This window comes from Syngnathus leptorhynchus, chromosome 3 (genome assembly GCF_054491065.1).
Source record: "Syngnathus leptorhynchus isolate UIUO chromosome 3, UIUO_Slep, whole genome shotgun sequence".
NCBI classification, from domain to species: Eukaryota; Metazoa; Chordata; class Actinopteri; order Syngnathiformes; family Syngnathidae; genus Syngnathus; species Syngnathus leptorhynchus.
This window is the reverse complement of record NC_141197.1, coordinates 19,183,039-19,202,105: the sequence shown is the minus strand read 5'-3', so window position 1 is coordinate 19,202,105 and position 19,067 is coordinate 19,183,039. Positions and strand designations below refer to the sequence as shown.

At 42.3% G+C, this 19,067-nt stretch overlaps 1 protein-coding gene across 2 annotated transcripts; it reads right to left on the bottom strand.

The window, feature by feature from the left end:
- Window positions 1-12,063: 12,063 nt before the first annotated feature.
- Window positions 12,064-18,866, bottom strand: rbm26 (RNA binding motif protein 26). 2 transcript variants are annotated; one of them, XM_085908046.1, is made up of 22 exons: window positions 18,417-18,866; window positions 18,102-18,220; window positions 17,876-17,994; window positions 17,596-17,687; window positions 17,235-17,518; window positions 16,852-17,127; window positions 16,534-16,773; window positions 16,263-16,403; window positions 16,016-16,156; window positions 15,776-15,884; window positions 15,545-15,704; window positions 14,989-15,177; window positions 14,719-14,820; window positions 14,566-14,634; window positions 14,385-14,483; window positions 14,093-14,167; window positions 13,777-13,953; window positions 13,534-13,638; window positions 13,199-13,402; window positions 12,941-13,027; window positions 12,759-12,872; window positions 12,064-12,510 (listed from the first exon to the last, which is right to left on the bottom strand). In XM_085908046.1, the coding sequence occupies exons 1-22, from the start codon at window positions 18,473-18,475 to the stop codon at window positions 12,421-12,423; spliced, it is 3,051 nt and encodes a 1,016-aa protein (XP_085764172.1). In that variant the 5' UTR covers window positions 18,476-18,866; the 3' UTR covers window positions 12,064-12,420. The 2 variants fall into 2 exon arrangements, with proteins under 2 accessions (XP_085764172.1, XP_085764173.1); XM_085908047.1 differs by having other exon boundaries at window positions 14,719-14,817.
- Between the last annotated feature and the right edge of the window lie 201 nt (window positions 18,867-19,067).

Genomic DNA, 19,067 nt, shown 5'->3' with positions numbered 1-19,067 from the left:
CAGGCCAAAGGGATCAATGATGTGACTGTCACATCGCCGTCTTCAGATAACTGCAATGTAAACGATTGGGCACTAGAGGAAAACCTATTGGGACACATGCTCGACTCTTTCTGTGGCGCATGTGGGAATCCGTACACACACTTCTTAATCAGTCGTGCTGAGAAATGGCTCAGAAGTGGCTCCTCATATTCTGAGCCTCTGCTTTATTCATTTCAGTCTCATTGTGGACAAGGCTCATTGCGCTACACTTTTTTGAAGAAGAAATAATCACAATTGAGCCAAAGAAAAATGTAGCACACGTGTGACAATTTGCCTTGCCAGAAACAATAAAAAAAAAAATCTGCAAATCTGTTTCAAATTGTCATATTTTTATGCAGGTGTATCAGCGTTTCAGTTTTGTAGTAAAAAAAAAAAAAAACGGGAACAACAGACACCCGAGAGAAGTGACAGCATTTGACAACATGTGTCTATGTTCTAATCTTCTTCTATAAGGGTGAGATGCTTGTCGTCACCTGATGATGCGTACGTGGCTGCCAAGAGAGCCCCAGACTGCCTATCTTGACAAAGTTAGGTAATTAACGACACAGCCTATTAAAGGGGGGGAATATTCAGCCGGTGATAAATGGCTTTAATAACGGGGCCGTGTTCTCTCTAACAGAGACAGATCCTCCCGCCATCGTTTTCCCTGCCCACCAGATAAAACTCACCAGACTCCCAGCTCGCCACCCTCTTTATCTTGCCTTCTCCCAACGGACGTCTTCTCTCCTTTTTCTCTGTCTTTGTGTTTCCACGCTCCTCATATTTAGAGAAGAAAAGTTCCAATCCGTCAGTCTGTCAATGTTGAATGCATGCTTGTGTTGTTAAGAGTTGTCTTTGTGAAGGGAGCATGCAAATTGGACAGTTAAGGCGGGCGAGGAACGATTTATGTTGCCGTGTAGCACGTTAAGAGGAGCCGGGATTCCGCCGGATGGGTCCTGGTGGGTTTCGGGGGCCAAGGGTTGACCACGGGGGTCGCATCCGTCAAAGCTCCTCAGTGTGAGGCCGCCCCAGATGTTTGTCCTCATTAAGATACAAGGCAACATTCACCTTTTATTCACAATCACACACAGTGGCAACCTTAGCGTCGATGGTTAAGTTTTAGATATGCGCAGATTAAGATATGTGATTCTTAATGATCTTTTAAATGTTTAGTGTAGCCTTGAAATGTATTTCGGGATGTGGCAGGTAGTTTTAGGAAGTGTATTTTAAAATTATTTTTAGATGGCTTGAGCAACATTATTCCAATTTCATTTTCACGGCCCAGATGATGATCAAAATATGACTCGGCAATATAGAAACGAGTGGGAATTTCTGCAGCATTCTTTTTCTTTCATCATCCAGAGGTGCTCTTCATTGTTATTTTTTGAACTCTTTTTTTTTTTTTTAAGTTACATTTTCATTCCCGTTTCACATGACCGAGATGAGCGCTTTGACACTTGTTAAGAAGCACAGACAGATGCATCTGATTTTCAAAAGAAAAGTTTTGAAGACTGTCATGATCACTGAATTCTATTTTTTTTTTTTTGCGGTTTATGTGCCGGCTTGTTATCAAATATCATACAGATCTTTAGGGGAGCAGCCTGTACGCTGCTCATATTGCTAGCATCAATACTCATGTTCCCTTTGTTTGCAGTACTGGAACAAAAATCTGTCACACATTAAAAGTGAATCGACTTTCAAATTTGCACAATTCATTTCGGCACTTGCTTTGGCGTATGTTCAAATCCGCAAAAAAAAAAAAGAAAAAAAGACATTCCACAGATCCAACAATGCGACCGGTCCCTCGGTTTTCCGAAAACTTGGTTACGCATCGACGCATCCAGATCTCTCTCACAGGACCAAAGTAGTAAGTGAGTCCATTAAATACACATGAGAATCTAATTAGGGCCCCCCTTGTGCATGAGTCTGGGAGTCAGAGGGGACCCTCGCTGCCAAGACATGACACCAAGTCAGCCCACTCTGCAAATTAATAGAGCATGGCCAAGTATCACTGAGCCATTTTGTGATATGAATGTTAAGTGGTGACACAATATGTGCGTCTACAAAATATTATTTTGTATATTAGTCAATTCTGAATAATTGAAACACGTTTCACGAGTCGTCTAAATGAATTACGATCCCGTTGAGTTTTAGCTCACGGTCTCATTCATCTTCAGACGAATGATCAATTATTCTGAACTTGATTAGCATGGCGGATCATTGTGTTAATCCATTCTTAATTGAAGCAGAAAGGGGAGTCTTGACTATATTTCCCATTATAATTAGCTTGATCATAACATTTGATGAATGATAGCACTTCTCTGCTGTGTGTCACATGAGATATGAGAGTGGACATAATTCTCATTCACGCAGTGACTGATGCCATTTAAATTACACCTCCTTCCAGCAAAGGATTCAGGAATACGCAGAGGAATGGGAATTTCAACGCTAATTGCTATCAAGTCAATGAAGGGACGTCGGAATATGATAACAATGACAAAGCGGTCTTGGAAAATTTGTCATCAAAGTGGAAATACAAGTCGGAACCAACAAATGTAGATGTCGCCACATTCTTTTTTTTTATTTTTGTTAGCACGCTTCTACTGTGACATTTGACTAAGATTTTATTTATTTTTTTAAACGTTAACTCTTTTCTACAAGACCAACAAAAAATAATTCAACAGCGAACATCTAAGTACTCTCTGCTAACTTTTATTGATAATAAAAGCCGTGGCCAATTGTTTTTTACTGCCCATATTCGTACATATCTCATAGTGATGTAGTGCCGTGTATAACATAAACTAATTCTACTGCGAGGCAACAGTTGCACAAAGAAAGTGAAGGTCTCACACACGTCACTTGAATTGTTTTGGACCTAAGTTTGACTCACTAACAGGTTAACTTATTCTTGACAAGTCATCGGAACTATAAAAATATTATTTTATTATACGTAATTGTTACGGTCCCAAATAAAAACTAAAATAAAAAATCTGAAATCCCACTTCATGCCAATAATCCCCCAAAAAGGGAGAAAGAAATTGTTCCGCAGTGCAGCCATCCTAACACATATTTACCGGGACATGGCCTCTAATTCCCAAAGCGCCCAAAATGAATTACATTATGGATTATTACGTAATTACGGCGCGCAGCAAAGTCTGATAGAGCAGGGAAAATTGAGTTGTGAATATTTCATCATGCAAAGCACCATCTTTGTTGAGGAAATTATTTAGGGATAGCATGGTAATTTTCCGAGTAGGTAAAGGTCGATTGTGAGGCACCGGAGAGCGGTAATTGGAAAATTCGACTCATCCAAAGGAGTCATTCAAGGATGAACACGCCAGTCGTTCACAGAAGACATTATTACTCCGTAGTGAGACAAAAGCACACTCTCAGCAGCCATCAAACCCCGTCAAGCTGTTACCATTATAGTTTATTTATTTGACTTTCAACTCATATGACATATTTACTTATGTTGTCTTTTTCTTTCTTGTCTGCAGATGAGCCGCGTCGCCTCTCGCACCAGGTTGGACGAATGGTTTGGAATTTCGGAAAATTGTCTTTGGGGCGGTGCTGATAATGACTATGCCCCGAAAGAAGCATTTTTGGACATAGCATGAAATAATATCATTATTACCGAGGCAAAGAAAATAGCTTAAGGTTGGATAAATGTGTCACTTAATAGCAACAATGAGTGGGATGGCAAAGAATAATTTTGTCGCCTGTAGAAAACATATGAAGGAATGCCATTTTTGAAAAATGCCATCTTTAAAAGGCAAATCTAAATGTCAGAGAGACAGATACTTTAGACAAAGAGAGCGCTGCCTTCTGGGCCTCCAACACAAAAAAGCATGAGAATCCTATTTTTCCCAGTTGAAATGAAGTGCAATTACCCGACATCAAGCATACAAAGTAGCTCGCTCACATAGCCTGGAGATGAACACGCTCCCTTCTGCAGCATTAGTCTGCATGCAAAAAACAACAAAAGGAGCAAAATGCTTATTTAATGTCACTCGGATTCTTACATTCCATAGTTACTTGGAAAAGAATTACATTTGTACCATGCCTGTTTAGCATTAAACACACCTGTGACATCGGATGAGATTCAACAAAAAATATGTCAAAAACTCACATTTGGTCATGTCAATCGAAGGTGTTTCTGATTTTTGGCCTCCTTATATTGCAGCAGTCTAAGGAAGACAACCCCGACAGATAATTGCCTGATGGGAGGCGGGATCAAATATATTCCATCCATCCTTCCATTCATCCATTTTCTGTACCGCTTTGTCCCCACGGGCATCGCGGGAGTGCCGGTATAGAATATATTTATAAATATCTTTTTTCATAAAATGAAATAAAACAAATTGAGAACATTCACAAGAAGCAGCCGTTAATTCGAAATATGTGATAAATGGCCAACCAGACTGACCTGATGTCGCTCATGAGGCCACGCCCCTTGAAGGCAAACAACACTTCAATATGCTTGTTTGAGTGTGTTATGTTAAAAATATACTGAAATATACTTTTGGGGGGGGAGGCTGGAACGGATTAATGTCGTTTCAATTCATTTCAATAGGAAAAGGTGATTTGACATACATGTAACTCGTGAACTGTAAATGCCAACTCTTTTTTTTTTTTTTAATCAGTAGCTCGTTAGACATAACCGTTGTGAACAACGAGCCTTTAAACTTTCAATTGTATTTTTTCCAAGCCAGAGCATTGTGACAGCTGAGGTGCAGCTCATCCAACACCCGGATGCATAGTCTCGGCCCGGACAAGACAAAGATAGCAAAAGGTGAGTGTTTGTAATCTTACTGAAATGAACGTACCCCAAATGACGGCAGCGCCCGTCAGCTCGGCGACTTCTCAAGTCACATGTGAGGAGGAGGAGGATGCTGAGAACAAGATGGAGACAGCAACACGTGAGTCGCATACATTCACTTTCTTTCTCCTTTAATGGGTGAAGCCGCGTGTCGGGTCAGCGGGAGTCAATTTTGACGTCGAGCGTCAAGATTCCTGAACCCGACGGAGACCCACTGGGCCCTTCTCTTAAGATGCAAATGAGACAGGAACAAATGTCCTGTCACTTTGGGGGCTCCTTGTCCCAAAGTGCTTAACACTCTTCTCCTCTCATCTCCCCACTTCAATTGCTTTCCGAATCCCATCCGGTGCCTCCCTGGCTCTCCTTCCGCTCTCTTATGTTCTTTAAATGAGCTTTCCAACTCCACTTCTTTCTTGCAATTCAATTTTACAAGGCCATTATCCCGGGTGTAATGTGGAGGTTAAATATATCAGGGCAGACGTTATGTGAAAATAATTAGTGCTAATGAATAATGCATTCATTCAGCTGATGAAGGATGGTTGTCAGGGTAATGCAGGACATGGGAGGGGCCCCTCTGACAAATTAAAATATTTAAACACTCTTGTATAATATTACTGAGTCGTTCAGTGGTACCTACCCGTCGACACGACATTACTCAAGAGCAGCATCTGTCCCATTAACGGGGCCATGTCGTTCCCGCAGCACACTTTTTCAAACATCTCCACACAGCCACTCACGGGCACTTCTTGGTAATCACTTGCTGAATCTTATCGACAGCCTTTGTCCGCCTGCCAGATTCTACTTTATCCTCTTTATTTATTGTTATTACGCTCATTCGACCTCAATTCCAATCTCATTCTGTGCCCGTCATGTGACAATGAAGAAGGTATATTTTAAGTCATTCACTTTACAGCGGCACGCCAGCCAATCGGCTTTCGAAATCGATGATGTTGGATCGGAAGGTTTTGGCGGGTGATGAATGGTCGAGCGCCAAAAACTATTTCATTAGTCGTGATCGTTTGAGGAGGCAAGAACTAAGTGACTTTGACGGGAAATGTCTTATCTTGTTGTACTCTGTCGCATGGTGTAAACAGTGTCTGGGCAATAATATGTTTTCCAAAAACAAATTTTTATGATGGCTGAAATTACAATCTCCCAATTCTAAAGCACACACTGGTGAGTTTTAAACAGGGCTTGGATCAATTAGTGGCATCAGAGTTAAAAGTAAACACGGTGAAGTGGCATTCGGTTGTTATGCTGCACACAAATGGAAGAAGCTGCCAGCAGAACTGAAGTCAGCTCATGGTATAAATGCTTTTAAATCCAGGTTAAAAACTTGGATGTTTTCCCCATATATTATTTCTTTACTTTCTGAAGTTTTCTCTTTTAATGTTGTCACTGTAAGCTCTTTTAATCTGCTTTTGTTTTTTCTGCTTTGCTTCTGAATGTCATTAAGTGTTGTGTTTGTAAACGCTTGTGTGAAGCGCTTTTGTTTTCTCTGCTTTGCTTCTGAATGTTATTAACTGTTGTGTTTGTAAACACTTGTGTGAACCACTTTGTGTTGCCTGATGTATCAAACGTGCTCTGTAAATAAAGCTGCTTTGAAAAATCGCGACTTTGAACATTCAACAAAATATTTTTCAATTGTTTTTATACCTGCTTCAAAGCAACCAGGAGTTTCCCGGCCTTTAAAAGAAAACTGTTATAATTTCCTCGTATGAACTCATTCACAAGCTCCGTTTGTTGGGCAAATAAATCAGACAAAGCAAAATAGAAGCGTAGTCGTGGGAATTTCTTTGACAGACTTGGTAAATAAACTCAGTAAGAAGCTTGAGCAAAAGTGACAAAAGGAGATATTGAAAAAATAAAAATCATACAACAGGAAACGGCGTCTCTGAACGTTAAGAATCCCACAAGTCTTTAATTCTGCATTTTGATGGCTTCCGCAGGAAAATGCCGCTCGTTATCAAAAAGCACTGAAGTGTTGCGGCTCTTTCCCCGGGGTTTGGCTAAGACACTGACTGCACACTCTTGACAAGTTCTTTTTTATTAAGCTCAGATCGTGCAGAATGGAGCCATTTTGATTTGCTTTGTAAAACAGGCCTAATTACGGAGCGAGCGAGGCGGCACATCTAACAGGAAGTTGCAAGTACGAGCTTGTAATCTGGGCCATTTTCCCTGGCCTCTGCAAATACTGATTACATGAGGTACTTTAAAAGGGAAAGTACAGCAAAACAATTTAAATGTAATGTAGCAGTCATACGTGCGGGGGGAAGAAGGATGGACAAAGATATGGCCGCATTAATAATACATGCTTTAATTAAGCAGCGGGGAGCGCAAGGAGCACGATCAAGAGATGGCGGAACGCATAAAATGGGGGAAGCGGTGTGAAAGATGGCGGGAGAAAAAAAAAAAAATAAGTGAATGACAAAGAAGGTGCGAAACAGTTCAAAAGTGGAAAGAGGGAGGGTGTGTTCACTTTTGTGAGTCATAGGCCAGTCAATATGCAAAGGCCTGATCAAGTGGAAGTTGCTACTCATCGACATGTTGCGCAGTGAGCTTTCATCCATCTGACGGCCGAAGAATGATGACGACTACCTCCGACAGAACATAATGCACACGAGAGGAAAGCTGCTTCCAACCAGAAGAATTCTTTCAAATATTTTTTTTGTGTGTGTATGTTTTCGTATGTGTTCATTTTGAGGTAGACATAAAAAAAAAAATAGAAGTTAATCAATTTGCTAGAATGGAATCTGTCCACCTTTTGTGGTTCCTTCTGTATTTCAACACAAAATAATATTCAGAATTCTTTCAAATATGTTGGTTTTTTTTGTGTGTGCGTGTGTTTTCGTATGTGTTCATTTTGAGGTAGACATAAAAACAAAATAGAAGTTGATCAATTTGCTAGAATGGAATCTGTCCACCTTTTGTGGTTCCTTCTGTATTTCAATATGAATGTAATGTGCTTTTGAAATTAAATGATTGTTGGTTATCATTAAAAACCCAACCTATGGAGCTAAAACCAATAACGTGTGTTTTATTCCAAAGTCTTTTTTGATTTTATTTTATTTGTAAAGAGCCCCGCCACACAAAGGCCCTATTTCCCATGTCCCCCTCACAGTAGACATTAACACCAGGATGGTCACAGTCAGTAATAAATTGTGGCCAACATTGATAAACTAATGCAATTACCTGCAGGCCACGGCAGTCAGCTAATTTAAAGATACCAGGTTTGTTCATGGGGTGGGAGGCGCCCAATAGGCCCCGAGGGTGAAAGATGGTGTCTTTATTACATCTGAGAGGTCAGCTTGGTAGCACTGTATTAGGATTGATCTTTTGATCCCTGTCTCAAACAGCCAAGCCCACCCCCCCAAACACTGTACACCATGCGGATGATGTGCGAAGGGTTAACTCTGCCAGCCAGGCAGCCTAATTGAGCGCCACACATCTTGCAGCACAAACAGGAACCTGGAGGGTCATAACAAGCCAGCCGTGACTTATTCACATAATAAACCAAGCGGATATCTTAATGAGCCATTGAGCAAGCCAGAAGAGGAGGGGAGCGGGGGCCATTAGACCGCCTGGACCATGGGTACATATTTGTATATCTGCAATTGCCTAATCATTTGCATACGTGGCTGGCTTTAAGACATGCCAGAGGAGCCTTGCATTCTGGGCCCCCGAGCATGCCGGCTAGCTTGTACTCGCTCAAAGAGCATCCGCTGATTGATTCGAATATTTTTGGATTATTATAAGAGAGGCTAGATATTCTTTAATTCTAGTCGACAGTAAAATATCACAGTGCTTGATGACAAAATAATATATGATTGCAAAAGGGTGTGTTTCTTTATTTGATTCAAAAAAGGTTTTCCTGAGACTCCGATTGTGCAGGTGTATAAATTACTGTATACACCGTTTAAAATGCAGTAATGAAAAAAAGATAAATAATAATATATACATAAAATATGAAATAATTTTATATAATATATATATTATTTTTTTATTTTATTTTTTAGACTGATTTTTGTACAAAATTGTGTTACGGCATATTACAAAAATGCCAATTGAAGAAATGTACTCCTCAATGTCAAATACTGTTTAATGACAAAGAAGAAGTGTTGCAAACGTACAAACGTGTCAGTTTGAGCCAGCAACTTCATCAACCTAACGTGCAGAAAACACCAGCAGCAAACATAAAACTAATCATAAATAAGATAAGACCACTCACAGGGATAAAGTTGGCAATCCAATGAAAAGTGCGCATAGAACTCTGGAGTAAACATGACCGGGAAACAAAGGCTGCAAAGGGTGACACAACCAGAGGTCGTGAACTCTTATGAATAGCCCGGTGTCTTCTGGTGGCCGCAGGAAACCTCTTTTTTTTTTAAATGTGTGTACATTAAACATCAAATTAATTTTTCTGCAAACATTTGACGTCACACCTTCAGGAAAGTTTATACTTGACATAACAAATATGCCTAAATTCGTACAATTCTGAATGTAGGTCGGGCTTCTTTCATTATCTGACTATTATCATGCATGCATTCTCTTCACTGTTCCTAGGTTGTCCCTAATAAGATGGTCCTCTAAGTCAGGGGTCAAGGATCAGAATTTAATGTGACCTCTGACACATAATTAAATTGCCATCTTTAACCTCAGTTACAAGCTGTCACGGAGCATCGGATTGCATGCTGCAAATCACAGTAGCAATCAATGTGAGAGGGGAGCCTGCAACATCTGCACAAGCACGTTATCGTTCATGGACTTCAACTGGACACTGATCATGTTGGTGTGCAGCCTAAGCCCCAGTCATGCTGGCTGCAAAGCAAATGCTCGACGTGGCGGTGACGCAGCATCTTTTGCAGCTATACCTGATCGAGGACCCAAGCAGGACCAGCACTAAGTCCAAATAAATGTAAATATTCCATGTAAATGGATTTTTCGAGTCGATTATCTCGAGTCGTTTGAAATTAAAACGATTCCATTTACTTGAATCAACCCAAATAATCATTTGTTCTTAACCCTGAAAAAATTTTTGATTGAAGGAACAAGCAATTTTTTTTTTAAAGTTGTCCCAAATAAAGTTGTAGTATTTTTTTTTAAGAGCAATATATGTCAACCATTTGAAATATTGTTTTTACTTTACACTAAATACAAATGCATTCCACACAAAAAAATATTTCAGCCTAACTGTAGCAGTGTGGCTTTTTAAAATCAGCTTTGTTTACATTTTCAGCTTCCAAAACACTGACGTCATGTAAATAACATTTCTCTGCAAGTCAACTTCAGCGATACATCAGAGGCCAGCAAGTTGAAATTCAGATTCTTCACAGAGACCAAGTGAACAGAACTTGCCGTCAACAAGGCCGACGGGCGGATAACCTGAGGTGGCAGACGAAATCCATCTTGAATTTAACGTGCGAGGCTTTCTTCACACAAGTGCAGATATGCGAGAACATCAATGCGTCCCCAAAGTCACATGATGCTGAATGACGATGCTGATTATGATTTAGGGGCTGCTACTTTGGTTTCAAACTGTGCCTGGCTTTGTGGCCAGGGGCCTTGTGTTGTTTAAAGGGGTAGAAATACTCAATTAATCATGCTTTGGCTCCACTTGCTAGAGAGTGAAATTTGCTTATGGAAGCCCATGATCACATCAAATATTAATGTCTTCACAGACGCGTGCCATTGTAGCGGTGGGGACATTTAACTTGGAGGAGGAGGGGGGGGGGGGTCAATGTGGAAAACACCTTTTTTTTATATTGGAACCCTTACATGATGAGGGATCGGTGGTTTGTACGATATACGTGACCAATCAATAATTTGAGATTCAGATTTGACTGTCGAAATTTTGATTAGCATGCAAGGATGTTTTTGTGTTGTGAAAATGCTGAGATTCAAATGAATGCGTGTTATGTATACGCACTAGCCTAGATGTTGCATATCCATAAGAGCGTCTTCTGGAGCCCCTACGGATTCCAGTCAACAAACTTTTAAGTTTGAACACGAGAATTCCTGGCATAATTTCATTTAGGTTTTTCTGCTACAACTTGATGTTTCTTTTGTCTCATATGTGGAGGTTTGGTGACGCCACAGTAGGTAAATGAGATGGCAGGAGGGGGGCCTTTAACACCCCCCCCTCGCTGAGATGGAGGCGACACTAAGGTGCTGTGGAAGGGCTTAAAATGATGAAGAGCCAAAATTGCACATGTGCAAATCTGATTCCTCACAATTATATCTGCGAGGCAGACAGGCACCGGAGGTGGTCCGGGAAGATTTGAAGTGCTCCACCCTGATTGGCTTATTTGTCCTCTCTTATCCAAGACTGAGGAATTGTGGGAGCTTGTTCTGCGGGGAGTCTCCGTGGGTGCTGAGGCACCTCACACAGTTGAGGAGCACCTAACAAAGTCACTGCTGGATTTGGAAGGAGGAGACTATGGCGATGGACGCACCTTGTGTGAATACTGACTCGCATTTTTCGACGGGGCTTGTAAAAGAGCAGTTGTGGTTATTTTTGTTTTGATTTTGCGGTAATCTACAATGGTCACTTATGATAAATGCAGATGAATCAACTGAAGCAAATATATCTTGAGGTTGTTTTTGATGATGGGTCAAAAGATTTTAACAATGCCAAATGTTGTAGGCTGTGGTATAAGGACGTGTTTTTCCAGTCTGTATCGGGAACCAAATAAGCACAACACCCGGAAAATTCATAGAAAAATACGTATATATAATATACATTAATTCTATAAAAACAGCAAGATTTGAAGTTTCTTAATTTCTTTAACTGGATTACCTGCAACAAAAATAAACATTTTAAGGATTTGTTTCACTTTTTTTTTTTTATAAGTTGGAAGAGTGCACATTTCAAACTTTGGAGATGTTTGAAATATTTGACAGAGCCTTACCTTGGAATCATTTACATACAGCAGATTACCTTAAATCCAGGATGGAGGAGTTTTTCAGGAAGCTTACTCTTTAGGTGAACAGTTTTGGTTGTTGTTGTTTTTTTAATGGTCAATACAGCGTTTAAAGAGCAGAGCTTGTCTAACTGCCATACTTGTAGTAGTTTTGCCCCCGTTTTTGGCAGTGTTTTCTGACCATTTCAAGTTTCTTTTTTTTAAACAATGCAAAATTAAAGCAAATTACTGAGAAGGTAAGCTTTTGTACAAATCTTTTCAACCCAGACATAAAATATTTACATATGAACTTTCAAACAACCAATGTAACACTATTCTGCAAAAACTTTATAGTTTGTCAATTTGTTAAACAGTAATACAGATTTTCTCAAATTGATAATTCAGCAAGCTGTCACATGTCCAGACAAACCAGTTATCATATTACAAAAGAAAACAAAAAAAACAATTCTACATTAAGAGCATTAAAAAAAAAAAAAAGTTGCATCTGGAATTTCATATTAAAAATGAATCAAAGTTGCATGTTTTTTTTTTTTCAGCCAGTTACATCAGTGTGACGTCAAGCTAACGTGCCTTGTCAGATTTATAAACAGGCATTAAAATAAATAAATTGCAGGACATCTGGTCATCATTTCACTCAGCTGTGAAAGAACATCGGGAGCATCTTCATCTGCGCCAAGAGCGAGGTTCGTTGTCGTCCTCTTCTTCGTCGTCGTCCTGCAGCAAGGCGTCATCGCTCAGTGACTCTTCTGGATACTGGAGAGAAACAAAAAAAAGCAACAGTCACCCATTGTTTTGAGCTGGTTAATCTTCAGATGTACCGGATGAAAAGAAAAGTGCATTTTTTTTGTATCGAGCTCTTAATCAGAGCTTTCTTGTGTACTGGTTCCCTCTTGTGGTCAGGGATGGTGCTACAACACTCTCACTGAGACGAGACCTTATGTTATGCAGAATGCATTATGACAAACGTGTTCATCTGCGAGACACAAAGAAATGACACGAACCTCATCGTCTTCTTGCTCCGCCTCATGTACATCAGAAGCATTCAGCGCCATGGCAGGCTTATGCCAAGCCAGGCGTAAAATTCGGTTGTTCAACTTGAAGCCATGGCGGGCTGCCTGCAATTTGACAAAACCAAAGGGGTGGCAAAACAGCCCAAAGCATTTTTTGGAAGGAGACTACTCACCTGCTCAGCCTCTGCACGTGTCCTGTAGGTGATGACTGCAGACAAGGTGTTTTCATCAATCTGGCAATCTTCTATTTCGCCAAATTGCTTCAAAATCGTCAACATGGAACATTGGTCACTTCACAATGTCCAATATTAACTTGTGACACCAATGAAATGAAGTTGCTATCTGACAGCAACATTATTGTGCAGCGAGTAGTGCCATCTACTGGCCATTTACCGTATTACTCTGAGAAGTGTCCGAATATGCAGACTTACAGCAAAATGTGGCAGCAGGTCGACACATTCTGTCTCCGTGAAAGCAGAAATCGCCAGAGCTCTTGGTCGGTGGTCCACAACTGCGTGCAGGGGAGCGCCTCTTCCTCGTCCTCTGGCGCCTCTACCGCGGGCTCTTGGAGCGCCACGTCCTCGAGATGAGACCCCGCGGCCTCGTCCCGGTGCCAGCAGTCCTCTTTTGGCAGCCTAAGCAGAAGCAGTGGACAAGATCATTGAAAATTTCATATACATGATTGAAATTGAAATCTATTTTTCCTGATAACTCAAAGTTGTTTTCTTTTTTTTTTTAAAGACTAGTACACATTCTGCCAGGGTACCTCTATCTGCAGTTGGGTGTACTTGATCTTCAGCAAAGCAGTATCCTCTCCAGCTTGGGTCTTTTTGTATAGATCTAACTCTGCATCAAGCAATTCTCTCTGTGCCTGGGGGAGGGGGGTGGGGGGGAGCCATGACTTTCTGCCATCTTACAATACTGTTATTGACTGTAATAGTACAGCATGAATTGACTGAATCGAGATAATAAACTTGAACGCGCATGCTCAGCATTCACAAAGTATTACCTGGGCCTTGCTCTTGACCGTGTGCTGTACCAGTAGATTGCTGCTGATGCTTGAGATGCCTTTGATCTCCTCTTGCAGTTTGGTGATGCTCTTGGTTAAGGTAGCCAACGTTTCCATGATCTTGGCTTTATCCTCTGCTTTCATTGTTTTGTTTTTCTCCAGTTTGGAGATCAGCAGCTGTGGACAGCCGGGACATGAATGAACCGGTACACGGTTGCAAAATATTTCAAAGTGACTTGTTTTGAGTCGCTGTCGAATGAAGCGCATTTTCAAGAAAACCGCTTTTTGGCCAGTCCGCTCAATCAGATGATCTTACCTTTTGTGTTTCAATGTGCTTCTCCAGTATTTCCTGCTTTTTCTTCCGTACGTCTTGCTGTAGCTTTAGGGCTTCCTGGCAAAGCATTTACGGGACATGATCAAAGAGTGACTCTATTGAAAAGTACAGCCGCATTACGCAACCAACACCACAATTTATTTGTTTATTCTTATGAGCTGTTACAAAAAAAAAATCTTCTATTTTACTGGCATCTCCCAACAACTATTTTATTGATAAATTTGGATGGAGGATTTTGTGACGCCCTCCATGCTTTTAGCACCCCCCCCCTCACCTGTTTCTTCTTCAAAGAGTCCTCTGTGTTTTTTTGGACCGCTTTTAAGGCCGCAGGATTGTATACCGTTTTTGAGAGGCCCGCCGAAGTTGAAAACACCTGAAATTGTGTAAAAATGTGAACACAAAGACTTTGGTACAATGTAAAGGGGAACGTGACGATCTAATTGGCTGACACTTGCCTTCTCGACGGGACCTGCTGGTTTGGCAACGAAACCCAGACGCTCCTTCACTGAGAGTTTAGCTGGATTCTGGATCAGTTAGGGGTCGGGGGGGGGTTAACATGTTATTCCAAATAGTATACATCGACAAGTTGCACTTCCACAAAGGCAAACCTGAGAAGCTACGCCGGAGTCCTGCGGAGGCTCAGAGTTAGCAGGGAGAAGAGGCCCGAGGCGATCTTTGACAGACTGCTTCAACGAAGTCGCTGGAGGCTGCTGAATGTTCAAGAGATTTAAAATCAATGCTCTGAGAAGCGATTGCGGCTTCTTAGTCTCCGTGTCGGCACTGAAAAATGTATTTGTCTTATTGCCAAACTGTTAAGCCCAAAATGTGAAAATAAGATGAAATAAATAACTGAGACGATTTCAAAAGGCACAGTTTACCATGGCCGACTGCGATTGCTGCACGTGAGACAGACCCTGTCCTAGTCCGTCATTTCCGTTCTCCCGGAACCAATGCACCCGGATAAAGCGGTTGTTGAGGACAGCTTCTGTGCTTTGGATGGCCCGCTTAGCCTCATCTGGGGCCGCAAACTGGATCAACGCACCTTCTGGGTCATTCTGGTAAGCCACCTTGGAAAATGGAGAGAGCATGAAATGATTTGAGGTATAAGGCCATTTTAATGTGTTGTCCACATTTTAGGAGCCCAGAAGTGGATCCCAGGGAGGATAGATTTCTCACTAAATTTATTGTCCATCTTAAACTCCCTTAATTCAAAGATCAACACTGTAAAAAAAAATTTTTTTGGGGGGGGGGGGGGGGGGGGGGAGTGGCTGACATTATGGAAATCCCCCTGCCGAATACTGAGAGACTCATACCTAAGCACGCAGACAGTTACACATTAGCTCATGGATAGAATTGCTTATCTTTGTACCACCAGGCAGATAGTGGAGTCACGAAAGAAACAAACAGGACGGCGACGGCGAAAAGGTGACCTACCTGCAGGTTGACGATGGTTCCGAACTTGCTGAAATGCTCGTTCAGTTTGCTGATGTTGTTGAGTTCGGAGGGAATTTGCCGAACTAGCAGCTTTGTGTTGGGAGAGTTGAAGGGACCTCTTCTGTGGTAGCCCAAGTGGTTGGGTTTGTTATAGTTCGGTCTGCCAGGCAAAAGAAGACATTTGTCTATGCCAGGCTACTTTCGGCAAGACTCCGCTTGATTATGTCTCACCTTTCAAACCAAGGTTTCTTGTGGAGAATGCCTCCATCATGCAAACCGGAAGGTCTCTTCCTCAGGCCTGAATCCATAACAATTCTCATACTGTTGTTTGGAACCTTATCTGGGGAAGGACAAAGCCAAACTTTAAAGTTAGGTTATCAAATATATTCAAAAATCACAGAATGTATGAAATACAGCATTGGCGTTTTGCAAATGAGCCTGCTCGCACGTTTGCCATGGGACCAGGCCTACCTTTCTGCGGCTGGTCCACGTCCCCCATCGTGAGGCCAATCAGGTTGGGCCTCTGGGCATTGACCCGGTGGCGGTACATTGGCCTAGAGCTCGTAGTGATACTGGGAGCCTCGGGGTTGTACACATCAGTCTCGTACGTATCTGCCGCAAAGATTACGACAAGCGACGACGTAAGCGACATTTACGTAATTGGTTACAAATGCATTCGATTACCAGCGAGCAAGATGAGACACGCAGCTGCTCTTACCGGAGGGGAAAAGTGGTGTAGGCATTTGGGGAACTGAAGAACGCATGCCAGAAGTGACAATGGTGGGAACGGCACTTGTTATGGAATTTGGAGGAGCATCCATTCCAGATGGTTGAAGTGGAGGAAGAGGAGGAGGTGGTCCTGAGAAGCAAGGGGGGGAAAAAGATCAATCCCTATCGCAGACGGGAAACCGTAATCACTCAAAATGTAAGTGCCTATTTCTCCAGAATGTGGATTTTCCAAGGAGGACAGAAAGTGTCTCAATGCTTACCTGCAACCGGTGGAAGGCTCGGTGGCAATGTGCCAGGCGGGGGGACAGGAGGCCCCAGATTCACAGACGAGGGATTCATTAGTGGTGGAGGCGGAAGGCCGGGGGGCGGAGGGCCGTCCACGCCTGGGAGGGGCGGAGGTTGGAAGGGCATCATATTGGGCAGACCGACGTCCTCCACTACAACGGGGTCACTTCCGTGGTCGAAAAGACACATGTCTCCTCTCATGCAGAAGCCTTTCTCTAAAGGACGGACATGACATCATTACACCAAATAACGTCGGCGTGGATTCAACGACTGCATTTTTCCGCTTCGCTCACCGTCATAGTCACGGCAGCGTTTCCTCGCTTGAGGAGGGGGTCCTCTGAAAGGGCCGCGATCCACGGGGTGCTCGGGGCGGAAATCTGACCAACTTTCAGTGGTATTGTTGCTGTGATGATGAGTGGGCGCGATGACCGTGATGGTACTGCTCAGTGTTGGCACGGGGAAATGGGAAGTGGTCGCGGTGGAGGTAAGAGTAGCCGGAGTGTAACTCTCAGAACCTTCCAACCGGTCCGCTCGATCGTGATCATACTTCAATTTCCCGGGATCCCGATCTGGAAACAAAGGGGTGTTAGCGCCATTACAGTTACAGTAGTTAGGGTCGATATTTGAATAATTTGGCTTCACTTTCATTCATCCTGTGTACTCGGAACAATCTCACCTCTACTTCTACTTCTTGACCGAGTTCTGCTGTTAGAGGGACTTCCGCTTCGGGCTCGATCCCGATCTCTGTCTCTGTCCCGGTCTCTATCTCTCTCCCGGTCCCTGTCTCGGTCACGGTCTCGAGTACGATCCTTGCTCCAACTCCGACTTCGGCTACGGCTGTAACTACGACTGCGACCCCTCCGTCGATTGTAGCGATCGCGATAGGAGTCCCTTCTGGGTGGATTGCGGTCGTAATCTCTCTTCCTGGACCGGTCATCTCTTTTACGATCGTCTACTCTCCTTTGGATTACAAAAATATATGTGACAGACAGTTTAAGATGATGCCAAACGCTGCATGTAAAATTTGCTCCTCGCACCTGCTATCTCTACTGTAGCGGGAACTCGATGTTGCAGGGCTGTTATTCACTCGCCGAGAGAACTTTTTGTCACGTTCTTCTTCTCGGTTTGCCTGAACAACAAAACGATGCATGTGAAACCATATATGCAGCTCTACTGGACAAAAGTAACAATTTTAATATGTACAATTTAAACAATCAGTTAACTAAGAAAGCTAAATGAGGTTGAAGTATGATGCGTGTCCTTATCTAGCACAACTAGGAATGGATTAAACGTTTTTACGAGGGAACATTTTTTTACCTCCTCTTTTTTCGGCTCATCTTTCTCAACTTTGGCCAAAGTGGCATGTGGTTCCGTCTGAGGCAGATAGCTTTTGTTGACTATAGCTTCAAACAGCCTGTCCACAAATTGCTGGGTCTCTGGAATTGAATTTGATTGAACAAAATAATCAATACAGGGAAAAAAAAAAAAACTGAAGATCAGACGAGAAGTCCAATCAACTTGTGACTGCAAGATCGATAGGTACCTTTCTGGAGAAACACGTCCAACTGGTCAATACACAAGGCCTTTAGTTCTTTTTCCGTTTTGTCTTTCTTCACCAGGGCAACAACATACTTGGCGAGTGCTGAGGGGTCAGCATCGCAGCTACAAGAGTAGAACAACTTTTAAACCGCAGCACACGCTCAGGAGAAAACACAGACATTTTATGAAATAAAGGGACTACTCATGCCATCCACACTTTGTTGCTGCGTAATCGTGTGCCTTCAAGGAAAGTTCATTCATACCGAGTTGAACTAGAGAGTGAACTGAGTCGTAGCTAGCAGCTAACGTTTCTACTTACATGGGCTCGAGCGTGTCAGACAGCCATGTTTTCAAAGCATCCAGATTTTCTATTATCATTTTAGATCCAGACGGAATTTATTTTTTTGCTCACCGATTATTTAAACGTCGAGAAGAATAGTGAACATATACTAAAGTAAAGTAGCTACTTTAGATGAAGCTAAGATGCTAAACGCGCCGTTAGCTCAACTCAGCGGCAACAATGCTGGTCGACTTAGCACGTCCCAGGCCGCGAAACGTGCTGTCGGACGTCCGTACTGTGAGTGTTACGGATCCACGACTCACGTGCACCTGTATGCCAACCGATTTCACAAGCTCGACTCTAGATTACAATTAAAATTGCGCACTTAAAAAAAATACAAGTAATTTGCACGCCGAACATATCACTTCATTTACGCTCCGCGGTAGCTCGCGTGCCTGTCCGACTATTTACTTCCGCTTTTGATCTCGTTAGCAGCTATCGCGAGAGCAGCGGTGACTCAAGAACACGTTTCATATGAATAGCGTTGTAATTGCCATTCGAATGGTCATGGTCATTAATTGACTGCATTAAATGTGTAATATACATTTAAAAACTACACTATGCAAATGTAGTAATGTACACAAGTATGAACGGTACGTTTCGTGATTTTTCCCGTGGTTACTATGAATA

Bases quoted from the DNA above. Each gene is read 5' to 3' on its own strand.
- rbm26 (XM_085908046.1), bottom strand. From the start codon at position 18,475: ATGATAATAGAAAATCTGGATGCTTTGAAAACATGGCTGTCTGACACG. The intron at 18,221-18,416 runs GTAAGTAGAAAC...CTACTCTTGTAG, and splicing joins TCTGACACGCTCGAGCCCAT to CTGCGATGCTGACCCCTCAG. The intron at 12,873-12,940 runs GTGAGTAGTCTC...GTCAAATTGCAG, and splicing joins CACGTGCAGAGGCTGAGCAG to GCAGCCCGCCATGGCTTCAA.